Source organism: Bos mutus, chromosome 16 (genome assembly GCF_027580195.1).
Source record: "Bos mutus isolate GX-2022 chromosome 16, NWIPB_WYAK_1.1, whole genome shotgun sequence".
Lineage (NCBI taxonomy): Eukaryota > Metazoa > Chordata > Mammalia > Artiodactyla > Bovidae > Bos > Bos mutus.
Genome location: NC_091632.1, coordinates 55,386,829 through 55,410,230, shown reverse-complemented (window position 1 = coordinate 55,410,230; position 23,402 = coordinate 55,386,829). Strand labels below are relative to the sequence as shown.

The following is a 23,402-nucleotide window of genomic DNA, read 5'->3' as shown; positions in this document are numbered from 1 at the left end:
TTTCAACAGTCCAGCTGATTAATTTTTTCTTTTATGGTTTGTGTACTTTGTATTCTAAGAAATCTTTACTTACTCAAAGGTTGTGAAGATTTTCTCTTGTTTTAGAAGCTTTATAGTTTTAGCTTTTACATTTCGATCCATTTATTTCAAGTTAATTTTTGTGTCGTGTGAGGTAAAAGTTTAAGTTTATTCTCCAGTGGGACAGAGAGTTGTTTCAGCATTATTTGTTGAAGACGTCCTTTCTCCCCTAACTGCCTTGGCATGTTAGTAGATCATTTGAACACATACACAGGGCTTTCCTTTTGCCAAACCTCAGTTTTGATTATTGCAGCATTCGGTTTTGAAATCAAGAAGTTCAAGTCTATCAGTTTTGTTCTAACAAATTCACTGCTATCTTCTAGGTCATATGCATCTCCAAACATATTTGAAAATCAGCCTGTCAACTTCTAAAAATTGCTGGAATTCTAAAAGGGACATTGTCAGGTCTATGGATCAATATTATTTTCGTAAAATGAATTAGCAAGTGCATTTTCTCCTTCTGAAAGAGTGTTTTGTTGGATAGGTACTATTTCTTACTTAAATGACTGCTAGAATTTACTGGAGAAGCATCTAGATATGCAGTTCTGTGAGAGTTTCCATTGTGCTATTTAGTGCTATTCAGACTTTAGATTCTGAAGAAGGTTCCTACCAAGAAGCTTTTTACTCTTGGAAAGCCCATCCACTATCAATGCCACAAATGCTAACAAGAAGCAAAAAGTAATAATTTTGGCTGGAGAAGATTCCTGTCTATCAAGGTGCTATGCAGGTGGCCTAGACAGAATTTTACTTTTACTCCTAATGCATGATACATGGTGGAAAGGAATGAACTTAAGCTTCCACCTCCATGAGCAGTAGTATTCTGTTCCTTCATTCTCCCCTCCCTTTCGCAAATATATTTACCTTGCCAGAGGCTAACTTCTTTAAGCTGGTACCACTTCTTGTTTTGAGAGCCCCAGCACCCAGCTCAGTGCTAGGTAAACTGTAGGCATTCCAGTTTGTCAAGGTACAGACAACAATTAACACTGTCCCTCATGGTGCTGCAGTGCTTTTGGAGCCACAGGTAAGAGACTGAGTTTAGGATTTAACTCTTCTTAGGACTGCGAAGAAGAGATGCCTAGTAGCCTCCACCAAGAGAGACTGAAATGCTACCAGAATTCCTCAAAATTCTTTAGCACATAAGGCTCACTAATTTATCCTCGAGGTTATTAAAATATCAGCTGGCACCAGAATTTGTACCATAAACCTTAGATCACTCTTACTCTTTTTAAAGATGGAAGCAACACGATAGAAGTGAATGTATAATGGATTCTGGAAGTACAAGGCCTGATTTAAGGGATGTATGCTTACTGATCTAAGCACCAAATGAATAAGTGTGCAAAATCTACGTACACTTCATAAGTAAGCATGCAAGTGTACTGAAAATGTTAGTTGGTCAGTTGTGTTCGACTCTTTGTGACCCCATGGGCTGTAGTCCACCAGGCTCCTCTGTCCATGGAATTTTCCAGGCAAGAATACTCGAGTGGGTTGTCATTTCCTTCTCCAGAGGATCTTTCTGACAGAGATTGAACCCACATCTCCTGCATTGGCAGGCGGATTCTTTACCACTGCGCCACAAGGGTAAGTTAATATCAACTGAGCCCACAGAAATGAATAGAGTTATACAGGTCACGTTAGTGGGAACACAAGCATTTAGTCTCTCTCTGGATTGGGGTTAAATGCCACAAAGTCAGCTTCAGCAATACAGGTACTAGGTAAAAGATTTCTTTGTTCTTTTCCCAATCTTCCCTCTTCATTTCTCAATTCCTATCCCTTTCTCCACCTTACGATTTCAGCAAGACCCAATTCACATCTGTCCTTTCAAAACAAAGCCTACCTCCAAATTTTAAATCCTCTTAGCATAATACACAAATTCACAGCTCAATATAGTAAACCTCCCAGGGAGATTTGATTTTTAAATCTGAAGGAATGAATTTTTACAGTGAATTTCAGTGGCTGTTTCAGGCAGATGCGGAGATGTTTTAGAAGCACAGGAGCATTATGTAGGAACCTATTAGACTACCCAAAGTAACCTACTTGTGGGGCCAGACCAACTTCTAAAATTACTTTACTTTCACTTTAAATAAAGTGGTTTTTCTCAGTACCCAAGAGGTTCAAATAAACTCTCTGAGACATTTTGTTGGTGTAGATTTTAAATTACAAGCTTGATCTGTTACCCCCAAATACAGTTTTTAAGGAAGATTAGTTACAAATCGTTGTCAGTACTTTCCAATGACAGGAAAAAATTACATGATAGTCAAACTGGATGAATTCTTTATGTGAGAGATAACAATTCTCTCATCACCAGATGGAATTACTCCAATTCATGCAATAAATGACCATTACATTTTAAAAAGCTGCCCTAGTTTTTCTAGGTGAGATTTCATGCCTATTTTAAATCAAGACATCAGTATGCTCTTGAGCTCAGCTCCCTCTCCACGGGACGCAGTGAGGACAAGCGTGGCTTTCCTGAGATGCAGCTGCCTCCAGGGACCAAGGCGTCATCTCAGATCTTTCCCCTCAGTGTGAAGGCACCTGGGAAATCTTCAGTTTCGGAAGCAATGGCCCTGGTGGCCAATGTAATACTACAGAGTATTTAGAACTTCAATAGTGATCGAAAAAAGGAACAGGAAGGAAATTTTGACTTATCTTGACATAAAACCGGCAGAAATCAGCATTGCCAAATTTCTGTAGCTAGAAATCATGAGGGTAAAACAGAAGAGGTTCGTCTATGTTGGGGATACCCACACAGTAGATTCTGTGAATGTCTCTTACAGAACCACATAAGATAGTACCATCAACATTTTATATATTTACATACAAGTTGAATACAAATTCTTAAAATTTATAATAGAACATTAAAATAATCTTCTAATAAAATCAGCCTTAAGTATAAGGAATCTAGATTTCAGTATCTTGTACACTTCTAAATAAATATCTTTGATCTATAATCCTTGAAAATATTATAGTTTATGGTGGCATGATAGAGACAAGTCAAACAGTATAAGTAAAAATAAAACATCAATTTAAAAATAAGCCTAAAAACACACTGAGTTGAAATTATAGAAAATCAAAACACTAAGTATACAGTAATTAAATATCAGGTATAACCAAATGCGTGCTAAATGACACAATTTCAACTTCTATAAAAAGCCCTTTTAAAAATCATAAGTCTAAATAAATAAGCTGAAACACGAAGGGATGTACTGTACCAGCCAGTAACAACTAGTAAGAAAATTCTCTTTTTCTTTCAAATGATTCTAACTGAAAAACATGAAATAATGATCATTGCTAAAAAACTATAATTCATGTGTTTTGTTTCTTTTAGAATGCTATCAATGAGATTAAAAGGTTAAAGAAAGGCTTCCTAATTGTTAGATCACTGTACTTTAGAAAAGGAAAACTGACAGATTTAAATAAAAATCAGACATTTGTCTATTTAAGATATGATTGGATTTTCATCTAATGACCCCATATTAGGTCTGAATTAAGCCCATGATATGAATGCATATTCAAGCATCTGAGTGTCTGATCTGTTAATACTGAATTATATATGATGATTTAATTTCATTCATTAAAGTATTAGTTTATTTTACCTAAGACCAGAATCAAAACATCTAGAGCAGGAACTAATATCTTATTTACCTTTGTAGAAGGGGTCTTAGATTCTCAGAACATAATAGGTGCTCAGTAGGTCTTACTGAATTGAGCTGAATCCGGCATTCATTACAGGAAGCACTGAATCCATGATGAAACTGGTTGCCTGAGACTCAGGGGAAGCTATTCAGTTTTATCTCTAGGCTTGTGATGAACTTCTGGCTAGTTAACCAAGTTAACTGTCACTGTATCTGTCACAGTTTCTCAATTCAGGGCCAAGACTTCTATAATTCATCTGTTCCACAGTTATGCCTTCTTGAAAGTTTTGTGCCTGCACATTTATAGTCATGTTGAAAGGATAATCTTTGTTATTCTATGTTGGGTTTTTGCTTATGGTAACTGTCTGAAACACACACACACACACACACACACAAAACCATTTTGCAAGTGGAAAACAGAATCTGGAAAGAGTGCACAAAGCCTAAATTATATAGCTCCCAACGTGAACTAAAAAAGACACTGAAACCATAAGGAAACTCCTTTTCATTACACACAAACTTATTGCGGGATGGCTGGAAGCAACGTCTTTGGACCAACAATCGTAAATCAAGAGTGTCCTTTAACCATTAGCTTAGTGAAGTGAAGTGAAGTCGCTCAGTCGCGTCCGACTCTTTGCGACTGTAGCCTACCGGGCTTCTCCGTCCATCGGATTTTCCAGGCAAGGGTACTGGAGTGGGTTGCTATTTCCTTCTCCAGGAGATCTTCCCGACCCAGGGATTGAACCCGGGTCTCCTGCATTGTAGGCAGACGCTTTACCATCTGAGCCACCAGGGAAGTCAACCATTAGCTTGAAGGTAGCCAAAAGTGGTTTGGCTCCAACACTGCCCTGTCTAATTCTGCTCAGTGCAGCTCACTACACTGGGAGGCAGTGAGGAGGAGGTGGACACGCTGTCCAAAGACCATGCCTTCCACCCACAGTGCTCAAATCAATATCGCTTCATGGTGTGATTATTCTGAGAGTTCCTCTGGATTGCCATTTACAGTTGCTGTTTCTGATGTTTGTTGTTCCTCTGGGGAGCGGGGTGGGGGAGGTGAGGGCGCATGTTACGGAACTCCTGAAATAAAAGCTGCTGAGAAAGGTTCACTCTTTGATTCTCACTGCCAGCATGCCTGTCCCTCTTGAATGCTTGCTAGGAGAGGTAGATCCAGTGTTTAAGTTCTGCTATTCCCTGTAGTAACTTAGTGTAATAGAAGTCCACGTTGTCTGCGAAGTCTGTACAAACGGGTGACCCCATGTCACCAAAAGTGCAGTATAACGCAGTTCCTCCCACACTAAGCAAAACCGTCACTATGCACAGCAAGACCAGTAAAATACAGGAGCCACCTCCAACTTCATCTGCAAACAGGAAAACAGAGGAAGGTTAAGCTGACACAAGAGTCAAATTCTAGTATCTTGTCTCACCGGTTAAGATAACCAGATGTTTGTAATGTTAGTCCTCTAAGGATGGTCCCTGATAGAAAGCTAGTGTATCAATGACTACGAGGACCTGTTACCATAAAGATGCACACTTGTGGAACTTGTGAATGCTAAAGTTAAAACTAGTTCATTTATCCAACGGATGTAACCACTTCCATAAAAAAAGAAGAAGAAATCTGGCAGTACATCTCAAACACATGTGGTTAAGGATTTTTATAGAAACAGGATTATGTAATTGTATTCTCCTTTGACATATTTAGTTTAGTAGCTCTTCACAGTTAATAGACCTTAAGAGATTTAAGAGTTTATACTTAGTATACTTTTTATACATACAAATAAAAAGGACTGTATCATTTGTGCTGTGTTTCTTAAGTGTTTTGGGGGGTTTTGGTCAGTTCAATACTTTTATCATCTTTTCTGTTTTTGCCATGATTCCCACTCACCATCTTATCTTGGTTAGCAATCTATTTTATGTATTTTTTCAGCTATTTCTTTATCATATATTTATATACAAACATTTAGATATAATTTATTTTAAAACACCTATTTTGTTTTATTTATCTACACGCACTGACACTGTTTAGAGCTGTGCTGTCCAACATGGAAGCCAAGAAGCGCAGGTGGCTACTGAGCACAAGTTATGACTTAGTCTAAGATGCGATGGTTCCTAAGGGAACTAGGGACTGTCAGTTCTAAGTCCAGGGTTCCTCCTACTAAATTCAGTACCAATTGGTACAAACAAAGAACTGAGCACTTTATCTAGAGAAGACTGTGATAGTTACAAGCAAGGTTCAGAGGTAAAAATGAGCAGTGAGAACAGATTATTTCCATGGCTCATGCCAGCTTTATAGTTGTAAAAATTTAGAAACATCTACTGCCATCACTTTATGTCGTACTCAGAAATTGTGTCTACACACTGACATCATTATTTAATACTGCAGTTGTTTTATAAACATGAAAAGCACACTGAGAGATTCTAGGCCATGTTTCTACTCACTCTGATTTACCCAGGCCTTAGGTAAACTTAACAACAACCTTAAATACAAGCCCGGGAGGAAAAAAAAAAAAACCAACAACAGCAACAGTGTTAAACTACTGCTCTTGAGAGACACTTTTTTCCATAGAGTTGAGAAGAAATCACCAAAAAGAATATATTTGTAATTTATAAATATTTTCCACAACAATCAAGGAATATTGACTGCCACTGAAAACAAGACAAAAACAGCAGGCTCACTAAAAACAAAAAGTCAGAAAACAAAACACTAAACAAGAAACTGAAATGAGCTCTGAACACTGACAACTATCTGTGGGCCAGGCAGGCAAGGAGGTGAATTTTGCAACTGGTCACTTATTTGAGCAAACAGAATACTTAGGACTTACTTAAGAACTTATGATAGATCCCTTCTCTGTGTGCCTTTATATAATGCAACTAAGTCTACATATTCTTTACAAATCCTATTACCAAACATCTTACTGTACATTAATTCATTCTTTTGGCAAACACGGATCAAATCTGTGCCAGACACAGTGCTGAGCACGCTACCTTGATCTAGGCTGTCGTCTATTTCTTGGAACCTCACTCTTCGCTTGGATGGTTTCTGCTGCATCTGGGCAGGACGATCTCCTACACTATCATTCCTCTTCTTCAATATAGAGACCAGTCCTTCAGCAGGAACAACCTGTCAGAAACGACAAGCACCGTCTGTTATATCGTGGTAAGACACCTCAGGGATATTTTACATGTAATGGTAAGAAGGCTCATTCAATTCAACAAGTGTTGGAATTCCTATTAGAGTTTTAACCATAGGAAAAAAAAAGAAAACATAACAATTATCAAAATTTTACAAAATAATACTTCCACTTGTATTCAGATACTGCCAAAGACACACTTCTAAAACACTGATTTCTAAAGCCTTGAACTGAATCCAGGGCCAGGCAGCGTGACACAGCATCATCGACTGGAAATCAGGCCTCCTTTAAAGCTCCCCTTACCTGTTATGTCATCTATAAAAAATTCCTTTCCGCCCCTCTTTGCTTAATCATGAGTGCTGGGTTTTGCTTTACAACAGAGGCTTTTTTTTCATTCATCAGCAACTTTTAAGAAATGAATATGTGAGGCTAAAAATATACTTGATATCAACTTTTTAACATCAAAATCAGTGTTGTCCTCAATTTCTCTGAGAAACTACACATTTACTAAGTAACGTTACAGTGCTCTAAACACTAAGAACTTCTCTTCTAGAATATCTCTCAGACCCAGTTTACTAGGTACGTATTACCCTGTAGTATGCATAGTGTGGCAAACTATGGCCAGTAGGCCAAAGGCCCACGGCCTAGCTTTGTAAATACAATTTAATTGGAACACAGCCAAGCTCACTCATCCACATATTGTATGTGTCTGCTACGAAGGGAAAACTAAATACAGGCCATAACGTCTAAAACATTCAATACTTGGCCCTTCATAGAGTTTGGTATTATCTCTTTAGTCCCCCACCTCTACCCCTTTCTACGCTGTCTTTCTGGTTTTCACTTGGGATACCTCTCCTCTCCCTCCACCCCACCCTTTATTTAGGATCAATGACAAAACAGAAACCCTTGCCATTTTGGAATGAAAAGACTCCGAGGTGTAGGGAGGAATGGAGGAGAATTGGTTCGTAGAGCCAGGCTGGGAGACTAGAGGCCTTACCAAAGGCCCCCTAAGCAGTATGTTGGTTCACACAGGTTGACTTGAGGCTGCCTGCTTGGACACGCTGCAGGTGATGACACAGTTGGGCACTGTGTGCCTAACACTGTACATGTCAGTGATCTGCAGGTATCACCTCACTGTAAGCTGGCCACTTCCTGTAATGTCATTTATCTGATCAATGGTATAAAATACTTAATATGACTTGGAGTTCCAGCCAACCATCTCTGATAATAAATTATTTGGAGTTCCAGCCAACCATCTCTGATAATAAATTATACATAAATATTATAGATTCTATTAGTTCTTTTTATAACTCAAGGCTTTTAGGGTTAAAATAACTCAATATTGTCTTCTACTGGGTTTCCCTGAACATGGGTCTATAGAAACCATTATCTCAAAAAAAAAAAATCAATGTCAGTAATTTATTCTTTTTATAGAAAATATGTATTTCGGATGATGTATTCCTTTTGAGAAAGCTAAAGTACTTTAGTGACATTAAAATGATAAGTACAAATTATGTAAAGGAAGTTTTCAATCTTTCATCAGAAAGCAAAACATTAAAGAGAATCTTCATAAAACAAAGAAAAACTTTACAAGTATCACGCTGAAACTGGGTACTTAAGGGAGAAAAAGAAGTCCTAATACGTTTCTAAAGGGCAAGACATGGAAAATGGAAATTAACTTTTCATTGATTCATTTACTATCAATTTTCTTGATAAAAAAGTATTTACCAAAAGTGATGTCACCTATCACAGGTGCTTTCAAATCGCTTTAACTACTTAGAATAAACAATTCTGTGAAGAATAGCTCTGAAGAAGACCCCCAGAATTGCATTACTATTAACTGTATATCATGGTGATCTGAGTTTTGAATCTGTAAATTCAAGAAACAGACCCAACAGAAAATCTAAAGAACTGCAACTATGAGTAAATGGATGGTGAAAGGCCAAGAGAAACTCTCAGAATCATCTGGAAAGACACAGATGGTGCTTCCAAGACCTAGAAGCTATACGAGGTGCAGGAGCTGGTAGGCCCCCACTTTAGCTTCTGCCTGGCCTAATTTGGGGTGTTTGGCTCCAGAAGTCAAGTAGTTACGGGATATAAGCCTTTCTAAGTGGCCCCATCTTATTTACCATGGGTGGCAGTGAACTTTGGCAAATTTTTTAAAGAGGGAAGAAGAAAGAGTATGAGAAATTACAGTTATGTGGGATGAGCCAACATGCTGTCTTGACACCCTCCCCACTCAACCCTTAATTCCTAGCAAAAATCTAACCACAGGCTTTACTTTCTTTTCCTTTTTCTCTCCCACCAAGAACATGTTTCAGCAAGACAGTGTCTGAAGTGAAGGAATGTGCTGTTTTCCGTTATTTCCCTTCAGTCTTGCTCAGGGATCTTCTCCAGGGATCCTTTTTTAACTGCCCTCTGGGTCCTACAGTCTATAGGGATGGTGGGACCAAGTTTAGGCATAGGAGATGCAAGCCAAAAGGGAAACTCTTAGAAGACAGGTCTTTTCTGTTCTGCGAGGAGTTTTGAAAGGTCTTAGAACCTACCCCTAGCGTGGAAATTCCTACTTACCATGCTAAGGCAATTGAACAAAAAATTAAAGAAATGGCTTCGGTAGAGTTTAATTTTATGGTAGAAGGGCAAGTTAGTTAAAACAAGATCATGCTGTTAGTCTTGGGTCTCATTCAAAAGTTTGCCAAGTGTTTCTAAGTTTAGGGAACACAGAAATGTGTCTTCTTCAAACTACTTAAAAAAATTTCTATGCTTCTATGCCTTTTAATTTTTTTATCATAATATCAAGATTAAAAGGTTAAGAAATTTTAAACCTCAAAAAACAAAGCTTTAAAAACTAAATTTAGGTAATTCTCTGGTGATTCAGTGGTTAAGACTCTGTGCTCTCACTGCTGAGGGACCGGGTTCAACCCCTGGTTGGGGGAACTAAGATCCCACAAGCTACATGGTACAGCAAAAAAAAGAAAAAGAGAGAAAATAAAACTAAACTAAATTTAGTTTCCCACTTCAATTACCAAATTCCTTTCCTACTGAAACAAAGTATACCAAGCCTTTACACTGATAACAAAAAGAATGTCTAAGCTGCAATTAGTGTGATTGTTACTGGTCTACACTATGAATTAGTGCAGAATTAAAAAAAAAATAATGAAATATCCACCTGACCTAGCTCTGCATGGGCTTCCCAAGTGGCATCAGTGGTAAAGAACCGGCCTGACAATGCAGGAGATATAAGAGACACGAGTTCCATCCCTTTGTAGGGAAGATCCCCTACAAAGGAGGAGGGCATGGTAACCCACTCCAGTATTCTTGCCTGGAGAATCCCATGGACAGAGGAGCCCGGTGGGCTACAGTCCATAGGGCTGCACAGAGTTGGACACAACTGAAGCGAGTTAGCATGCATGTAGCTCTGTATATTTGTAAATAAATAGCTCTCCTGCACTTCCCCTCAAATATCCATGATCATCATAAACAGCATTTTAAGAATGAACTGGTTATAAAAACAAGATTATTCTGCAACTCTGCTGGCACAAGAAATCATAATATGACAAGGAAAAAACAGGCCTTGCTATTAAATCTGCCTCCTTAAAGGAGAAAATAGATATTAAATAATATTATTTTATTGACCTAGGCTTTGCTCAATCCAGAACCTTAAGGCTGGTAAATTTTGCTTGGTTTGCAACTAACTTGATAATTAATATTCATAAATCATATTACAAATAGCTTGAATGCCAGCAATCTCACTGTTGAAACACATGTCAAGTTTTCTGCTACTATTCTTCACTGAAGGGAAAAGTCATGGTTCTCTGGTCCTTTAGATTTGGGTTCCATAATAAGAACTATAATTTAGTGAATCTCCACACTTTCTGTAAAGACATTTACATAATATGTCATACTTAAGTCCTATTTTACAGATGAAGAAGTCAAGCTGAGACAGATTAAATAACTTGCTTACATTTGTAGCACCAGTTATTGGCAGAGTTGAATACAAACACAAGATTAAACCTCCTGCCATGTCCTTAATGTGAAGAGATCTTATTTTCCATGATTACTAAAATTTTGCTTAGTGTCATTTGTTATATACTACAATTAAAGTGAGATGAACAGAACTTTCAAATAAACCCAATAAGTTTCTTTTGTCTTTCCAAAGCACTTTATATAACAAATCCTTATAAGTCACCTGAATTAAGAGATACTTAAATTAATGGCTGAATCTATCTAGAGACACTGGGGAGGAGATGGTTAGATGAAAGATCATTTGTGTCAGTCAATTCATCTGGAAGTAGATTAATGTCATGGCTACTACTACAGCAAATTAACATAACAAGTCACAGCTGGAGCAACAGGAACTGCGGCTAAATGGAGGAAAGTCATCTTCTAGAAAGAACACAATGGTTATCTCCCCACACTGCTGCATCTTAGAACACGCTGCAATTCAGAGAGTGAAAAACAAATGATGATGAAGTACAGTGATACTGAATTTTTCCAAGATTAATTTAAAAAGGAAAAAAGTTTTTTAAAATAAAAATATGAGTTTTATAATGCACCTAAGTTTCTAAATTAGGCACTATCTCATATTTTTATAATTAGGTTTTATTTGTTTAAAGGGACAATAAGTATAAAATAGGAAAAGAAATGGGTAAGAATGTCAAGACACCATCCCACTTTTTAATCCCCAGTAAATCATTTTAAATGATTCCAAAGGTAGATTCCAAAACAGAACTCCTGATTCTCTTTCCCTCAAAACTGCTCCATTAGCAAATCTTGTTAGTTCCTCCTTCATAAAAATATATCTTCACCACATCCATTGCTACTGAGTCCTTCACTATATCTCACTTGAATAATTGAAATAACTAGATTGATCTCCTTTCTCTGGCCTCTGCCTCCACTTTTCTAGTCTCCGTAGAGCAGGCAAGAAACAAATAAAATCACATCTTCTGCTCAAAATCCATCTCAAGATGTTACCACTGATTAAGTTTAATTCCAGTGCCTTACCTTGGTCTACGAGGCCCTCAGGGAACTTGTTCAGCTTGTCTTCTCCACCTGAACGTCCACCGTTCTGTTCACTGTGCTCCAGCTTCGCTGGCCTTCCAGCTGGTCCCCTCCCTGCCCTCCCCTCCACCCCGGTTAGCCAGAGCCCATTCCTCCACCCTCCCCAGCACTTGGGTCTCTCTATACCCCTTCCTCCTGCTAAAATTTCTTCAGAGCCATTATCAATATATAAAATGGTAGTTTATTTTTATATGAACTTAACTCATTATGTGTCTCTCCCTCTAGAGATTAAGTATCATGAGAGCAGGTTACTTGATCTGTATTCACTGGTATCTCCTTAGTTTCTAAATTATAGTAGGTACTCAATAAATATGCCAAAGAGCAAATGAATATACAGATGAGCAATTTATATAAAGCCCCTAGACTATACTTGCTCAAATAACATAGCCTTTCCCCTTAAAATAATTAAAACCAAATCTATCCTTAAAGGTGATTTATTTTTCTAAGTGAACTAGGTCAAAAAAAGAAAAGAGGAGCAGGGGAAGGCTTATTGTATGCAGGTGGCTGTTGGGCTTTGCAGAGAATACAAAAATGCATTCAACAGGATCCTCGCCCTTCAGGAGCTTGCAATTTAGTGAAGAGGGCAATATACAAACAGGTGAGTGTGTCCTTTAATAACGGGACAGGTAGATAGAACTTTGGGAGGAATGATGTTCAGGCCCCTCCCTCATCTGCAAGTCAAAGGGAAAAACATTATGGACTTTGGTGATCAAGAAACAATGGCAGCAGCTAGCATTTATTGAGTACTGCCCATGAGGGGCACTGTGCTTGGCACTCTACATGCTAAAAAGGCAGAGCTTAGACCTCAAGAGTGGACAAGAAATAAACGTGTGGGGAAAGAGTTTGTCACTCCAGAGCAGACTAAGACTAACACAGAAGGTGAAGACCAGAGGTGACAATATTCGAGTAATTCCTGGGAGGCAGCAGGGAGGCCAGGCTGACAACAGTAACAGTTTTAGAACAAAGGAACAGCAGGAGATGGTGTTGGAAAGGCAAAGTGGGCGAGATCACCATGTGTCTCGAACATCAAGCCATTACTATAGAGCCCTTATCCTGGAGCCAAATGGAGTCATGGGAAAAGACTGACAAGCAAACATTATTTTATAGCAGAGGTTTAAACTCACAGTCTATGTGTTAGATCCAGACCCTCAGGTGTGTTTGGTTGCACCTAGAGAATTTCAAAAAGCTATTCAGCTTTCTAGACAAGAAATGGGAACGTTCCCCCATCACCTATAACTGAGTCATTTCATTTACCCGTGTTGCCTGAGTGGCTGGGGGAGCCTATCGAGACACGACTTTTTTTTTTTTTTTTGAGACACGACTTTTATACAGTACTAAATATAAGACCATTTGAAGGGGGAGAAGATGATATGAGCAATGGGGAAACTTATTAAGTAGCTACTGCAAGAGTCCAGAAAGAGGCAGTAAAGATGTAAATTTAAAGAATGATTTAAATGGAAAAGAAAAGGAGCTGGGTCCGAGACATGACAAATAAGAGATGAAGTAAGTAATCAGAAATTTTAGAGGGCAGGATAAAAAAGAAAGGCAAAGATGAGACCATCTGGCACAGAGAAAGGATAGGTAATCCCTGGATAATCCTCTGGGGCTCATTAGACACATAAATCCTGGGTCAAGCATTTTCCATGCACCCTCTTACGTTACTAGAAGACTATATTTCCTCTATGGTGACGAAGCTGGGTTAACCCTGCTCCTCTTTTTTTGTGTGTGTGTGTGTGTAATAAAGTTTTATTAAAGTATAAAGGAGATAGAGAAAGCTTCTGACATAGGCATCAGAAGGGGGCAGAAAGAGTACCCGCTTGCTAGTGTTAACAATGAAGTTATATAATCCAAAGACTGTCTGGAGGTTGTAAAGACCTCATCAGACCTACTCCCATAATTTACATTTTAAGATAACACTGTCCTCAGGCAAGATACATCCTTGTAAAGACCAGGTCTACTCCCATAATTAACATTTTAAGATAACAGAAGGTTGAATCCAAAGACTGTCCTTAGGCAGGATACATTATTGTTATATAATCCTAAGGAATGTGGAGAAAGAAAAAAAGTTTGTCCTTTCTTCCTCCTTGAGAATTCCAGATCCCTCTCTCCTTGGGGACCCCTAGACTCCCTATCAACCTGCCTAGGAACTGACTCTCATTCCCCCCTTTTCTTTTTAGGAGAATTATGTTGCCTAGGGAAAAGGGGCATCGTTCTCGTTCCATAACTACTTCCAAGCTGACTGGGGCGTTGTCCCTAAATTGGTGAGGCAACATATTCTCCTAATCCTCATATTGAGGATATCTGATCCAGGGGGCCCAAATAGTAGCTGGAGGAAGCTACAGCAGTAGCAGGAGTTTGAGCAACCATTTGTAACTTGCTCCTCTTAAAATAGTCATTCAAAAAAACACCGTGATTGCTGTTTGTAAGATTCTCCTTTGTCTGAGATCCACGGAAGAGCTAATTATATGATTTCCTAAAATCCTGCTGCTTGATCCTAGCCTTGCGTCTTACATTGGTAAGGGAATCCCACAGTGGTTACTTAATGTAACTTAATCCCCGATCCCACCCAAGAGACAGAGATGACTACTGCACAGAAGTCACTTAGATTAGTTTCTCTGGAGACAAACTCAACACCAATTCTGGGTTGTTACCTTCCTCCCCATCAGAAAGTTCTAGGTTATGTCCTTCCCTATTTTGGTTCCTGTGAGACAGGTAGACCTAAAGCTAAGTAATGCTGCCGATATAGACACAGGACAAGGAACATGTGTTGCCCTCTTTCAGATTAAAAGTTTTTTTAAAGACCCAAGCAGTAGTAAAGGAGTAAAGAAATTATGATATTATTTCTAAAAACAAAAATCGCTTGAATCTGAAGCCTTTAGTTTTCTGAACATATGACATCTCTGCCAACAGATTACACATACATATGTTAAATGAAAAATGAATGGTTTACTTTCATATGGCTTATCATGTTGCCAAAATCTGCTCATAAAGGGATCTCTGAATTACATACTATGATTATTTTCAATGTGAATAGATTAACTTTTGTAAAAATTTATCCAATACTTTATGTGATACTTATTTAGAAAACAAAACAACTCCCTCTTCTCCACATATGTAGCAGCCTACTATGGGCTGAGTGGACTTTTATTATCAATAGCAGTATGAGGCTGGTTCCTGATGCCTCCTTGAACTTGTATAGCATATTTCCTCCTAAGGTTCTGATGTTAGGAACAGCTAAAGAGTTTAAAGAGACGATAATGCAATCCTCCCAGGTTCCAGAACAAAGCAAGTCAATGATGTGTTAGCATCACTAGGTTGCTGGGTAAGAGGAGTTTGCATTCTGACATTAAAATGTCAGGATATTATGGGTATTGAGAAAAAATTTCATCTTTTTCTAAAAACTAGGATAGTCAAATTCAGTAAACAGGTAGCACCTGCAGTCAGACAACTGTTAGACTGAGGCTTCACACATATAGCATCCTTCTCTGAATTTTTAATCACTGCATCTGTAATGTCATGGCACTCAGAAGTTACATAAAAATCACTGAATGAGGGGATAAGTGAGTGAATCGCTCTAACGTACAGACACTCCACATGTGATGAACTTTTTTCTTACGAATCTATGAAATGAACATCAATGTTTTTGATGCTTTTTGAAAACAGTAAAGAGGGGTAGAATGGGGAGGGAGGTGGAAGGGATGTTCAAGTGGGAGGGGACATGGGTAAACCTATGGCTGATTTCATGTTGATGTTTGGTAGAAATCAACACAATACTGTAAAGCAATTATCCTTCCATTAAAAACAAATTTTTTTAAAAGATTAAAAAAAATAGTAGATATGATACGTTTGATGACAGTGTGTCAGGTTCTAGGTTCTTTTTTTACATAAGAAAGAACAGCAATGCTTTGGATACTAAGCTATTATTTTACTTAGCAAAATTATTCTGGCTTTGAAAACATTTCCCAAACCTAGAAAAGTTTCATTTATACATATTTCTTTATTAATGAATTAAATTACTGTACATGTTTTTAGTTCTCTATGAGATTTTGTATAAATTATCTCATCTTAATGAAATAACGATGTTTAAAAAAAACAACAAACACTTCCACTGTGCTGGTAATGGCTATCAAGGCCAAGCTCCACTGAAGTCAAGGCTGAGCAATGCAGAAATGGCAAGAGAATGAAGGCAGAGAGAGATATGGCAATGAGAGAACATACCATTATATTCTACCATAAACAGAGTGGTAGCAAGTGTGACAGGCTGTGAGGGGATCTGTGAGGGGCGGAGTCACTGACAAGAAATGATGAATTTGGGAGAGAAGGACTCACAAGGAGAGCACAGTTATGTGGAGGAACACAGGCTAGGAGCCTCAGTGGCTCCTGAGGGCAGGAAAAACATCCATGAATATTATTTAGTTATTAAGAAATTATGTTCTGTATCCTGTTCACAAAAGTATGGACAAGTGTGGCAGCAGACAGCCCCTCAAATGCTACGAACTTCATCTAATTCCTCACTGTATCTTCATCACCTGACACATGGAAGACATCCTGAATGCAATTTCATTGAAAGCATGAAATAAACAGTGTTTGGATTAAAAAGAAGTTTGTGCTTAAAAGCAAACCCCCTATTACCTGAACATTTTACTTAGCTCAAAACTTCATTCTTAAGGCACTAAGGAAACAGTAAGCACACTGATTTTCAGTTTCAAAGTTTAAAAACTTTTCCTGACACAGTTAGGCAGATTTTATTAAAGTATATTTTTTAGGATGGAGAAGGAGTATTCAGAAACAGTCAGAAACAGTCTGTTTAGCATTATCATAGAAAAGTAAACTAGCTTTGTCAGTCATATGCAGCTTCTGGGGTTTTAAAAACAGTACAATTTAACAGACTAATAGACTTTTAGGAAAGGGGACCATCGTGCAATGCAAAAGGCCAACGTAGAGGCAGAGGTTTATAACAACAATAAAAAATATGACTGAGAAAAAAAAAAGCTCAAAAGCTTAATTAGATTTCATAGTGCCAATGAAATTGACAACTACAATGGGGTGGTGGGGAGGGGAGGTGGGGCGAGAAAGAGAATCAGTGAAAAAAAAAAGGAAAATTAAAAAAAAAATCCAGAAGAATCTATAGAACATGTCAAAACACGAGAAGAATAAATGTTTTTCTTGAGTAAAAAAAAAAAAAAAAAAAAACTTATAAGAGACCTTTATTTTTTTAATTTTTTAAAAATTTTATTTTATTTTTAAACTTTACATAATTGTATAAGAGACCTTTAATATAAATATATAAAAGAGTAAAAGTTAAAAAAATGGAAAAATATACCAAAGATATACTGGAAAAAAAAAAAAAGTAATTTCACAGGAAGGATGATTTTAAGATGTACATAGCATAATCTCCATGGAGGAAACCTAGGAAAAGCTGACATTATGGGTTTTAGGAAGGACTATTCCATTTAGTTGTAGTACAGTGTTAATTCAACAGTAATTCCCCACCATAAATGGGGAGGAGAGACTCAACAGGAGTCTCTCTTAAGGCAGGGAGACTCAACAGGAGCTCTCTGTCCTTCTCCGCAGTTTATATTTAAAAAAGTAAAACTAGACCATACAACAAGTCAGCTTGATTCTTGAAAAGAAGCAGTTAGACAGTAGTAAAGTTCTGGTATTAAACCTAGATTTGGATATGGTTGTGACTTTGCTTTGATAATTCCCTGTACCTGAAGTCTGATGAAAATAAAGAGAAAGGAGTTCTGGGTCCAGTGTTATACTATTAGATCTATTTAAAATCTTTTTTTTTTTTTTACTATTCTTAAAAATTATGATACAAAAATTATATATATACACACACACACACACACACACACATATAACATTGCCATTTTAACCATTTTTAGGTGAAACTATATTCATGTTGTATAACCACCACCAATATCTATTTCTAAAATTTTCATCACCCCAACAGAAACTCTGCACTCATTAAGCACTACTAAACAATTTTCAGGAAAAAAATTAAGAAGAAAAGTCAGTTTATGGAGGGTTGACTGTCAATGGCAATAAAAAGATCTAGTTAAAAAGAATGACTATTTTATCTATTTTGTGAAGAAAAAAATTTTTAAAATCATAGTTGATAGAGAGTTGACTATAAACTGCAAGAAAGCAAGCTAGTAACATGACAGTAATTATCTTAGAAAGCTCTCACAGAGTTTCATTTCCATATGTATTCTGTTATCTACTTTGGCTTGGCTACATTTCCATCTTCTACTTGATGGTTTTTTATTTCAGTGATAATGCAGAATCAGAAAACAACAGATACAAATTAAATTAAAAGGTTACTTAGAAAAAAATACGAGACAAGAAGAAAAGTAGTTAGCATCCTAATTCTCAGAGAAATAAACAGAATTAGATGGTAGCTCCATAAGGCTGGTAACAGTATTTGAAGTCAGTATTTGAAGGCTGAGTCAGTATTTGAACTAAGGTGGTCACACATTGCTCTTTCTACTAGGTCAGGCTGCCTTTCGGAGGTGCTGTAGTTTTGGTATGGTACCCGCCGCCCTGGCCTGAACTTTAAAAAACTGTATTTTCAAACAAAGGATTTGGTCACTTTGATATTCTCTCCTGCCCTCTTTTTTGGTTTTGATTAGCTTAATTACTATTTAGAGAAACTTTAAAACTTTGAATTATTTGTAAAATTGGACTTAGTTAAGGAATATTTAGTTTGTTCAAACCTAGAGCTGATAAATCCAGTCAGTATTTCCAACTCTTACTCTATTTTAAAATGTTTCATTCATTGTTTTACTGTTTTAAAGAATTTCAAAATATATTAGTATTAAGAAGAAACAGTAGTATTTTATCTTATAGATGTATGACAAGAAACGTAAGATTTCCTTACAAGAATGTAACTAATCTTGTCTTGTTCATAATTCCCAGGCCTGCCGAATGAAAATTGTAAAAATACGAAAAATGGTGTATATAATACTTACTGGAGGCATGCAATATAATTACCTGAGGTATAAACATCATGACTATACATAGTGAGTCAAAGTTTATGCTAACTAAATTTCCCTGTCATGTTTGAGGCCAGAGAAAAATTCACAAAGGCAAGGCAATACTTAACATACATGTGCTTTCAAATTTCATTTTACTTTTAAAATTATATTTATATTAAATCTCAAATTTACCTCTGCGATCTCTATCCTTTTTGCAAGATCATCGAGAGAGAGACAGCTTTCATCAGAAGGCAGGTTCTCCTGTAGGCTATAGGATGCTTCTTCAGGAGAAAGATCTTGAAGGAAATCAGAGTCTTCCTCTTGGTTATCTTCGTATGAGAGGGAATCTTCAGTATCTTTTAAGCATCCTTCTAAAAGGCTGTTCAAATAGTCGTCTGTCTCTTTACTGACTTGTTCTTCCTTATCTCCCTGTTCCTCTGGGGCCATATACACCTCTGGAAGCACTGTACTTAAATCAGACACTGGATTATTTTCACAAAGTACACTCTCAGAACCCTCTGAGTCAGCCTGCCCCTGTGGTGATTTTCCATCACGCTCTGTGAGATCAGGTTGCTGCAGCTCATTTAATTCATTGTTCTCAAGTTGGTCTGTGGGCAACGCCTCAGAAGCATCCCGGAGTGGCAACCGGAGTTCCTTTCTTTGTGAGTATTTACCCTCAGAAATCAATGCAGGAGGTATATGGTCAGAGCCTGGTAAAATCAATGGCTCTGTCACTGACTGGCTGGAAACCTTAGGGTTCTTAGCAATGCGCTCTGTTTCGGCCACGTCTTGGCAGGCCTCTGTCTGAGCCAGCTGCAAGCGGCTGTCATCCTCAGGAGCATTCCCTGAGGAGTGGGGGCTGGACCTGCTCCCTGCCGACTCCGAGGGCTGGGCGTGGAGCTCCTGCGTGGCTTCAGAGCTGCAGAGTGGCTCCTCCGTGTGGCCCTTCCTTGCAGTTACCGGGAGGCTCCGGGGATCTGCCTGCCTGACCATCTCATTACAGCAGGGACTGCTCTCCGGGGTCTCTTCTTTATGTTGGCTTTCTTTTCCTGATTCCATGCCAAGACAAATTTCACTCTCTGAAGATGAAGAAAAACGAGTGGTTTTAAGATTCAACACGGCACTTTGCACAGAAGGGAAGAGAAAGGACATGAATTGTACGTGGGACACAGTAATGCTCTGCACCTCTGAAATGGAAATTCAACCTGTTGGATTATAGCATCTCTAAGTAGAGGAAATACTCTAAACATTTAGTAAGTAATCCTTTAGATATAAAAATTAACAGAGATTATTCAAAAACATGTTAAGAACAAGAATATATTGCTTAGTCTTCATTATAATTGAAAAAAAAAGTCATTTTTCAAAGGTTTAAAAGACATTCTAAACTTGATTAGCTGCATCTATTTAAACAAATATTTTAAAGTGTGGGAGAATTATTTTCATTATGTTTATGAAATATACTGTGTCATATTGTAAGAAAAACAATACTGGTTCTGATCTTTTAAGGCTAATTAAGGAACATGCTGTGCTGTGCTTAGTCACTCAGTTATGTCTGACTCTCTGTGACTCCATGGACTGCAGCCCACCAGGCTCCTCTGTCCATGGGGATTCTCCAGGTAATAATACTGAAGTGGGTTGCCATGCCCTTCTCCAGGGGATCTTCCCAATCCAGGGATTGAAACCAGGTCTCCCACATTGCAGGCGGATTCTTTACCATCTGAGCCACTAGGGAAGCCCAATAATACCGGAGTGGGTAGCCTATCCCTTCTCTAGGGATATTTCTGACACAGGAATCAAACCAGGATCTCCTGAATTGCAGGTGGATTCTTTACCAGCTGAGCTTCCAGGGAAGCCCCTAAAGAACATAAATCTGTTTAAATTTATTTAAGCATCCTTAATAATAGCATCCTTAATTAATGTATTAGAAAATTACTTGTAACTTCTCAAGGGGAAGTAGTAACAGGCAGTGGTAAAAAGCAAGGCATAAGTCTTGGTACCAGGCAGAAATGGGTTTGGAATTTTGATATTTCTTTCAATTTCTATTTTAAATAAAATCAATGTAAAATACTTCCCTTTGATTTAAAATTAAACCATTAAAAACTTTCACAAAATAATACTGAATGCATATATAAATTAGTAGATCAGAGAAGCTTGTTCATGATTCAGCTTTTGGTTGACTGTGCTACGTCACTTTAGTCACTTTCACTTCAGCTAAGTCAAGAAGTCACTGACTGTGATCTATGGGCTGCAGCCTGCCAGGCTCCTCTGTCCATTGGATTCTCCAGGCACGAACACTGGAGTGCGTGGCCACGCCCTTTGCTAGGGGATGTTCCCGACCCGGGGATTGGACCTACGTCTCCTGCACTGGCAGGTGGGTTCTTTACCACTAGTGCACCTGGGAAGCCCTTTCGGTCGATCAAGCATTCCTAACTCCTGGCATGCTGCACTTCATGGGGTTGCAAGGAGTCGGACTCAGCAAGTGAACAACTATCACAGAAATTTTAACTTTTTCTTTTATCATATATTATTTAAAAATGATGTAAATTAAATAATACACGATGGGCCAAAGGTTAAAATCAAGGATGCAATATAGTGATGATTATACCTTTTCATGTATCGGTACTTCAATAATTACCAATTAGCAATGGTGGCACATACCGTAACAAAGAAAAGGCAGGACTTAAATGCCATCTTCTGATTTCAGAGAATCAGGGAAAGAAACTGGCAACCTCAGCTCTGTACTGCTGAGTTCGTATTACCTCTCCCAATGCCTTAAGTCAAAGTCAGATGAGGAGAGGACAAGGAAAAAGAGGTCTCTTTTGGGGAGAATACAGCATTCTTTCTTTTGTCCTACTCCAAAGAATCACTTGGGGAGATTGTAAAGCTCCACGAGATGGTGAAGGACAGGGAAGCCAGCTGCAGTCCAAGGAGTAGCAGAGTCGGACATGACTGAGCGTTGAAGAGCAACAAAGAATCACTCAAAATTGGGAAGACTGCAAAAAACCATTTTAATCCCCATTAGGTTGTAAGCTGCACCACTGAGCTTGCTGGTCTGCCTCTCTGTTAAGATGGGGGAGGTCAGAGCAAGGAGGGCCCCAGCCAGCTGCAAAGGGATCCAAGCTCTCCTCCCTAGGTTCCCAGTACCCAAAGGTTCAGAAGACAGCCCTCCAAACACATCCATAGAATTCAAAGAATAAAGAGCATAAACACATGGCAGAGAGGCCCTCACATCAGAGGAATGGGTATGCTGTCTCAAGCTGAAGGTCAGTTACCTGAAGGACCACAAATGTCCAGGAAAGTGACTTGGAAGTAAGCTCCTCCGCACTTGGTCCTGCTGGCGCCACCAACGTCCCTATAGACTAGATTCAGGCCTATGCACTGATCTAGATAGCTCAAAAGGGAACAGACCACGCGCCCAGCCCTTGTAGAGCTGGTGGACAGAGAAGAGCTTTGAATAAAATGAGATTTAAGTGTTAAATTTGGAACAGAATAGGACTAAGTCATAAAGAATCAAAATGAGAGTATTTAATAGCTGTAAGTTACTGAAAAGTTAGGGAGGGAATCAGCCTGAGATGGCATTCTACTGTAACAGGGAAGAGCAAATTCTGACTTTATGTTGGATCTGTTTCTTTTACTTTAACCTTTGCTTTTTAAGCTTTTGTTATTATAATCACCGTCTACCACTGTAAGCAGATACAATGGCCTGCCACAGGGAACCCTGCCCCTCCAACCTGACTGTTAAACTAGAGTACCTTTGATCAGCTCACAGACAGACATTCTGACCCTGCTCACCTGTGAAAGGCTGCAGAAAAGAAATTAACATAACCCTTCCACAAGACTGGTTATTTCAGGAGATTTCTGCAAGACTTAGGACCTTTTTACTTTACTTCCTCACCTCCTTCCCTCTCTGTTCTATAAAAGAACCTAATATCCAGGCTCCCATAAGACGGTTATTTTGAGAAATAATCTGCCATCTTCTTGGTCTGCCAGCTTTTTGAATAAAGTTGTATTCCTTGCCTCCAACACCTCATCTCTGATGTACTGGCTTGTCATGCGGTAAGCAGAGTGACCTTGGACTCGGTAACAATACAACCAGAAAGCGAAGTGGCTGACTGTAGTTACCAGATGAAACACAATCAATTTAAGTAGTTCCTAATGAAGCAAGATAGCACGTAAGTGGTGTGTAATAAAGACTATCATTGGTACAATGTATTATTTATAAAATACTAGCCTGAGAACAGTTGCTTCATTCCACTATTAGAAATAAAATATAAAAAATTTAGTAATTTAAGATGTAAAGGGCAAAAATTTCAGACTAGATCAAGACAGTAGCTGTAATTTATGTGTGATGCCATATAAAGTATAAATGATGGTTTTAATACATATTCAGTCTCCAAATCAAACAAGACATATGCTATTTTATAATCTGTTGTATCAAATTATGCTTTTGGAGAAAAGCTTAAAAACCTGTCTTTACTGGTAATGCAAAACAGTCTTCTGCCTTAGTCTCCCATCTGTCC

The 23,402-nt window shown here is 38.2% G+C and overlaps 1 protein-coding gene across 4 annotated transcripts in view; it reads right to left on the bottom strand.

Annotated features, from left to right (window-relative positions):
* Nucleotides 1-4,074: 4,074 nt before the first annotated feature.
* CNST (consortin, connexin sorting protein) overlaps nucleotides 4,075-23,402 on the bottom strand; it is a 96,759-nt gene continuing 77,431 nt past the window's right edge. For all 4 annotated transcript variants that reach the window (XM_005893385.3, XM_070385374.1, XM_070385376.1 and 1 more), the window contains 3 exons: nucleotides 19,075-19,961; nucleotides 6,693-6,828; nucleotides 4,075-5,068 (listed from right to left, as the gene is read on the bottom strand). In XM_005893385.3, the coding sequence (XP_005893447.2) occupies nucleotides 4,863-5,068; nucleotides 6,693-6,828; nucleotides 19,075-19,961 (1,229 nt within the window). In that variant the 3' untranslated portion in view covers nucleotides 4,075-4,862. The remainder of the gene's footprint in view (nucleotides 5,069-6,692; nucleotides 6,829-19,074; nucleotides 19,962-23,402) is intronic.